This window comes from Gavialis gangeticus, unplaced genomic scaffold, assembly GCF_001723915.1.
Source record: "Gavialis gangeticus isolate Ggan-Ray unplaced genomic scaffold, GavGan_comp1, whole genome shotgun sequence".
In the NCBI taxonomy this organism is placed as follows: Eukaryota; Metazoa; Chordata; order Crocodylia; family Gavialidae; genus Gavialis; species Gavialis gangeticus.
Genome location: NW_017729032.1, coordinates 1,993,244 through 1,999,601, shown reverse-complemented (window position 1 = coordinate 1,999,601; position 6,358 = coordinate 1,993,244). Strand labels below are relative to the sequence as shown.

Here is a 6,358-nt window from a genome sequence, read left to right as displayed (position 1 = left end):
GCTGCCAAAGTGGGCTCTGCCACTGGGGCCCGGGTGGGGAAGGGCTGCATGCATATCCTTGGGGGTGGGGGGCTGGACCCACGTGGTATCCTGGGGAGGGGTCAAAGGGAGAAGGGCAACTTTGGGGTGGGGTCAGAGGTCAGGCCCTGGGCTGGGGGGGCTGGGACTTGCAGCGATGGCCCCTGGTAGAAATGGCGCGGGGATGTTTTGTGGGTGCGATGACTTGGTTCCTTCGGCGTCCTCAAGTACAAATGGCAGCAGGGGGAATGGGATCCAGTTGGCTTCTTTACATATGATCACCAGCGGGTTTCCCACAGGGTCTGTGGGGCATGTCTGGGCATGCGTGCTCCAGTGGTAATGGTGGTTGGTTGTTTCTGTTCTAGACACTTCCCTTGTGGGCCGGATGGTGCTGGGCGCTGTACAGACATGGAGCTAAAAGTCAGCCTTGCCTCTATGGAGCTTGGCAAGAAGCCATGGGTAGACTGGAGAGCATGAGGAAGTACTAAGGCAGTTTCTTACCCATTGCAGTACCAAGGTCCTGTCTCCCTTGCTCCTTACTGGAGGTGTGTTATAGAGCAAGGCTGTCATACCCTCCTGGGGCCCCTGGCTGGATCTGTACCAAGGGGCTTTCTCGGTTGGGTCATCCTGAGGGATTGCCCACCATGGCAGTGGTGCCATTGAGGGGTCTGTTAGCAACTGCAGGTATGGGAAAGTGAGTCCAGGGACAGCAGCAGTGAGCTAAACTCACACCCTGCAACCATCAGTAGGTTGCCAGTAGTGCTGCAGGCTGGATAGAGAGGTTCTGTGGGCCAGATCCAACCTGCAGGCCGTATGTTTGATACTCCCGTTGTACATTCTTCTTGCATAGGCTGCTTTGGGGGGCTGTGGAGTATGAGAGGGGTCAGAATGGATGATTTTGTGGATCTTCATGGACAAATGGTTGCCTATAAGTCAAGGGGACTGGACTTGGTGAGGCCCTTTCCAGTCCTATATATCTGTGGTAGTTGGTGGTTGCAGCACATCCCTTGCATAGCTGTTCTCAAAGTGGTGGGTTCATGTGGTTTTGTTGCTGCTTTTGTTTTTAAGGAATTGCCACAAAGGGGAGTTCTAAGCAAGGTTTTGATTCAATTTTATTAATGTCGCAGGAAGCTCTCCGACAGGGGGGTTGAATAGGCAGGCAAGGGAGGCTGGTGCCATGGGCTGGTCTGTGGCAAGATTAAGCTTTTGATAGACAATTTGTGGTGTTAAGTAAGGTGGAGAGATGCTGTGAAAGGCCTTGAAAGTGAAGATATGCAGACTTGCATTTGTGATAGAGGAGAGCGAGCAGGGGAAAGATGCTGAGGGAGGTTTGCTATGTCCTAGGAAGACTATGGTGTTTGCAGCAGACATCAGAATGGATGGGAGTTGGTCAGACTGTGTTTGAGGGCAGAAAAATGATGTTGCAGTGATCCAGATGTAAGGAGTGTTAGCTGTGTGAGTGAATAGGCATGGTGGTGTCTTAGAGAAGTTGTGTGACGAATTGGCAAGCCTGATTGGGATGATCTAGGCATAGTGATACCCATGGTAGAAAATAAGCATTTCCCGGGCTTTTGGGCTTTGGTTGCTCCTGCCCCCATCCCCCTACACTTTTTCTGCTATATATGTCATGGTGTTTTTAAGCTTCCCCAGAGGCATTGGGTGTTAGTTACAGCTAAGGCTGGGGTGTGCCAATTCTCCTGCTAGGAACAAAGCTGGAAGTTTCTGGCTAGACGGTCTTTCCCTTCTGCTCAGGGTCAGACCGATGCCATATCTGGAGTCGGGAAGAAATTTTACCCTGTGGCCAGATTGGTAGAGAGAGGGGCGGGGGGGCTTGCCTTTCTTTGTACCTGGGGCATGGTCTCTGTCTGGGATCTTTTAGGCATATATTGACAACATTTCATAGAAGCAGGACATCGGCTGTTGTGGTTACTCTGCCTTACCTGTGGCAGGTTAGGTCTATATTGTGTCAGGGTTGAGAGTAGTTTTAGGTAGAGCTTACATTATGGTGGTCTGGGATGGCTTGGACAGGGCTGATTCTGCCTCTGGCAGGGGGGTTGGACTAGACGTGACCTCTGGAGGTCTCTTCTAACCCTGCTTCGCTATGACTCTGGTCCAAATGCCAGGAACTTCAGAGAAGCATCTGAGCCAGCGTGGCTGCAAATTGCACTGGCAGTGCAAATTGCATGTTGGTTAATTGTACACGTGTCAGGAATGGACAGACATGAGATTTTCTTGGGATAGCTCCATGCATTAGATGCTCTTAGTGTGTCTTGCTGTTGTGTAGTGGGGAAGTGGGTAACAGCCTGTTTTGCCTTGAGGAGACAACTGACTTGTGACGAACAGCCGCAGACCACGCCTAAACAGCTGGAACTTTGCTGGTGGAGTTTTACTTGCTTCTGGGAAATTTACCTACATTTGGGGAAATTTTCCACCAGATCAGGCAGAATTACTTCAGTTTTGGGGAGGGGTCTCTTGCCTGTGTCAACATGCCCTCTCTGTGCTCCTGAAATAAAACACGTGCAGAGAGATTTGCCTGGGTTAGTTAATTTACAAATGCTTCCACTTCCACCTTGGGTTAGATTTCTCTGTGTAGACCTGCGATCTGATGTAGAGAAAGGAGGACAGATGGGGGCCTCGCATTGACATGGGAATGCTCATCATTGCTCTTTGGTTTGTGCAGCAAGGGCTGCAATATACCCAAACCAAATCCTCCTGGGAAGGAAGAGGGAGGGGAATGACCATGCTCTGATCTTGTGCCTGCTTCGGTTGCAGATTCCTTGGCAAATGCACCTGAAGTGAGACACGATGGAAACCCCTTCTGTCTCCCTTGTTTCTGCTAGGCACTGATGGCCCAGATGAGGTGACAGCCCCATCTCAGCAAACCCACGGGCAGCTTGGATCAGCTAGCTGGGATCTTAGGAGGACCAGGAATGGCTCCAGTTAAAATTAACCACGTGGTGTCCTTCACATCGCAGGTAATCCCAGGGCTTACATCTTTAGTGGCCTTCATTTCATTGGGCCATGGGGGTTGCCAGGTCTTGCTGCAAGGATTTATGTCCCTCTGTTCCTCTGATGCTGGTATGGGTGGCCTCCCAGATGCTGAGGCTCTGATTTTCTAGTAAGGGGCCTAGTGGAAGGTAATTAGGGCATCTTTCTGGGGCTCCAGAATTTAAGTCCTGCTCCAGACTTGTGGCAGAAGCTGCAGCCAGCCAGCCCTTCATTCAGGCTGGAGGATTGAACGCAGCTGTCAGCTACAGAAAGTGGGGTCCCTTACATATGCCCCTGGCTGCCGCCTCAGGAGGGCTTGGACCTTTCTGACTCTGGGTTGGTAGAAACTAAGATGGTGGAACAGGTGTGCTGTGGAGCACCAGCTGGGCCTTTGGCCCAGAGGATGGTGCTAACTGGAAACTGGATAATTTTTCTTCTTCTCTCATGCTCTTGGGTGGTGTCTTTGGTTTGTGCTTTTAAGACAGTGTCATGCATCACCCTAGAGGTGGCTGCACACTAGGAATGTGGGAGGTGTGATGTCCTCATATTGTGCCATGTGCTTTGAGGTCATTACTGCTCATCTGCCCTTGTCCTTGCTTCTCCCCTCCACCTTCCCCATATGGAGCAGGACCCCAAGCACCCAGTGGAGAACCTGCTCTGTGAGGACAGCCTTCGTCCCTGGCTGAGCTGTCCCCGGGACCGGAGCAGGCAGCTCAGAGTGGAGCTGCAGTTGGAGCGGGCAAGTCCCATTGGCTACATAGACGTAGGTACGGGAGAGGGAGAGACCAAGACCCCTGACCCTTTGAGGAGGAGTTTCAGTTGTGCCTATTTCAGCAAGGAAAACAAGGCCTGCAGGAGGGGTCTTGCCTAAAGTGGTGCAGTGAAGCAGTGGCAAGGGCTCAAGACATCTCATGATGGCTCCTGAGCTGCATGTTCAGGCTTTGCTCAGATCTGATGGGGGCTGTTCTCAAGTCTAAATGTGCAGCTGGTTCCTGGGGCTGGGGAGCCAAAGCGGTCTTATCCCTCCTTTGTGCATTACCTCTGTGGGAACTAGGGTGAGTCATGCAGCTGGGCCAATCTTTGGCATTTCTGGCTTACTGCAAGCTGGGCCTCTCTCCTCCAGGTCAGGGTTGAGGCATGGGGCAGGCTTGCTCTCCTGCTGCCCAGCCTGGGACAGACAGAACTTGCCCCCAGGGTGCCAAGTCTCCCCAGGCGCCAACATGGCTCCTCTCAGGGCTCCCGTATTGAACCTGGCTAGTGATGATGAAAGCCCAGCTGCTCTGAGCCTGACCTGACCTTCTCCACTCCCTTGCCCAGGGAACTGTGGCTGTGCCTTCCTGCAGATTGAGGTGGGGCGCTCGTCTTGGCCTCTAGACCAGCCCTATGTCACCCTGCTGCCCAGCACCACACTCATGACACCAGCGGACTCGAAGTTGGACCAGAACCGCTCGGGGGTCCGCATGTTCAAAGAAGGTAGAAGAGTATCTGGGAGAAGCAGGTGGTGGGGTGAAGGGGGTAGGTCTGAAGGGTGGGGCTTCCTAGGTAGTGCCCCATCACGCCTGCCTTCCTGAGCCCTCTCTGGCCCCGGAGGCAAAGTAATGGGTTGGGTGACCTACAGCAGGAGGTGGGGGTGTGGAGGGGCTGGCAGGGAGCAGGATGCCAGGTGCCAACAGTTTGGCAGAAAGGCTGCTAGCAAGCAGTAGGACAGAGTCCAGAAGTGAACTTCTCCCTACATCCCCCTATCACTGTCCGTAGGGGATTTCCTGGCCAGTGCGCAAGGCGAGAAGTGGGATCGCCTGCGCATCACCTGCAGCCAGCCTTTCAACAAGCAGACCCAGTTCGGCCTCTCCTTCCTGCATCTCCGCACCCCACTGGACCCTGACCCCAGCCAGGCAGCACCGGTGCCACAGCACAGCTCGGTAGGTGCCTTGGGGCAGTGCCTGGGTCCCCTCCTTACCAGAGCAGCTCCTGGGGCTTCCTCTTGGTGCTGGTACAGCCGATACTCTTGCCCACTGGCCATATTGGGAACAGGTGGTGCTGAGGCTCCTGAAGTCCTGACCGGCTTCCGTAGTAAGGTGTGCTAGGCTGTGGAGGGAGGCAACTGCTCACCCAGCCCTTGCAGTGCAACCCTCCATTGCATTCTCCAGGCTGCAGGTTGCCATTAAGCTATTCAAGGGTCCAGATTACATCACATGACGCACCTTCCTGGTATGTGTGTGTTGTCACAGGCCCTAGTGTCTTAACTCCCCATTGCAGGGGGAAGATAAGAGGGGTGCAGTGCTGCCCTCAAATGCATTAGCCTGGCTTAGTCTCTTGGATCTCTGCTGCATGTCTGGTTGGGAAGTGGGGGAAGGGTCCTTGCCTTGGGTCCACAGTCACATTTCCCTCTCCTGCAGGAAGAGCTGACTGCCAGCCCCTGGCTCGCCAACCCTGCTTTCCGCCGGACGTTTTTCCCTGAGGCACAGCCGTGAGTTGCCTGGACAGGGAGCCCAGGGGGTGCATTGGGAGCCCTTGGTCTGGGCTGGAGGCAATGGCTAGGTTGGCCTGCTGGGCCCTGAGAGCTGGCTCAGTGCAGGTGTCTCTGGCTCAGGCTGGAGATGTCTTGAGGTCACCAGGTGCCTGTCTGTGATGCAGGAGCATGGAGCAGCAGAAGGAGCTGAGGAGCTGCCTGCAGCAGCTGGAGCCTGGCTCTGGGTCCCATCCCCACAGCCCAGCTGGTCTCAGCCGGACAGCTAGGATGGTGCTGTCAGCAACCCAGGCCCGTGCCTGCCCACCTCCACCTGTGTCCAGCACGAGCTCTCCTGCTGCTGATGGCCTGGAGCAGCAAGCCCAAGACCTAGCTGTGAGCCCCACGGCATCAGGTGAGAGGAGCTGGGGCATTACATGGGAGTGAGGATGCTGTAGCCCCAGTGCCAGAGCCATCCTGCCAGGGAGTGGGAGCTGATTCTCTCTACATGGAGGACGGTGGATGGGGGGGTGTAGCACAGATCCTCTAGCTCTGCCCAGGGTCTGCTCCTGCAGGGGCACTGCCCAGGACTGGGTCGGGGAGGCCTGGGTAGATCCCTGCCCTGTCCCTTACCCTTCAGCTGGTGAGAGGAGTGCTGTTAGGTTGCTTGGCCCAGGGCAGGTTGGCTCTAATGGTCTTCTCCCCAGACCTGCTTTGTCACCCCAACTTCTGAGGGCTGGGCCAAGGCCGTGCCATCCCCATCGGCTCCCCTGAGCAGTGGGCTGTTGCTTCTGCTCTTGGGTATCTGAAGAGCCCAGGGGAGCTTGCTCTGGGCACTGCCTGGTTCACTTCCCTCCCAGTGCTTTGCCAGCCCCTGTCCTGCTCCAGCCAGGTCCCCCCCCCCCC

General features: G+C 55.1%; 1 protein-coding gene across 1 annotated transcript in view; it reads left to right on the top strand.

The window, feature by feature from the left end:
- XRCC1 (X-ray repair cross complementing 1) overlaps positions 1–6,358 on the top strand; it is a gene marked incomplete at its 3' end in the record, with an annotated part of 12,907 nt that overhangs the window by 5,887 nt on the left and 662 nt on the right. Inside the window, exons 2-8 of the mRNA XM_019525536.1 lie at positions 384–563; positions 2,859–2,993; positions 3,635–3,773; positions 4,324–4,479; positions 4,762–4,925; positions 5,403–5,473; positions 5,641–5,867. Coding sequence (XP_019381081.1) covers positions 2,949–2,993; positions 3,635–3,773; positions 4,324–4,479; positions 4,762–4,925; positions 5,403–5,473; positions 5,641–5,867 — 802 coding nt within the window. The remainder of the gene's footprint in view (positions 1–383; positions 564–2,858; positions 2,994–3,634; positions 3,774–4,323; positions 4,480–4,761; positions 4,926–5,402; positions 5,474–5,640; positions 5,868–6,358) is intronic.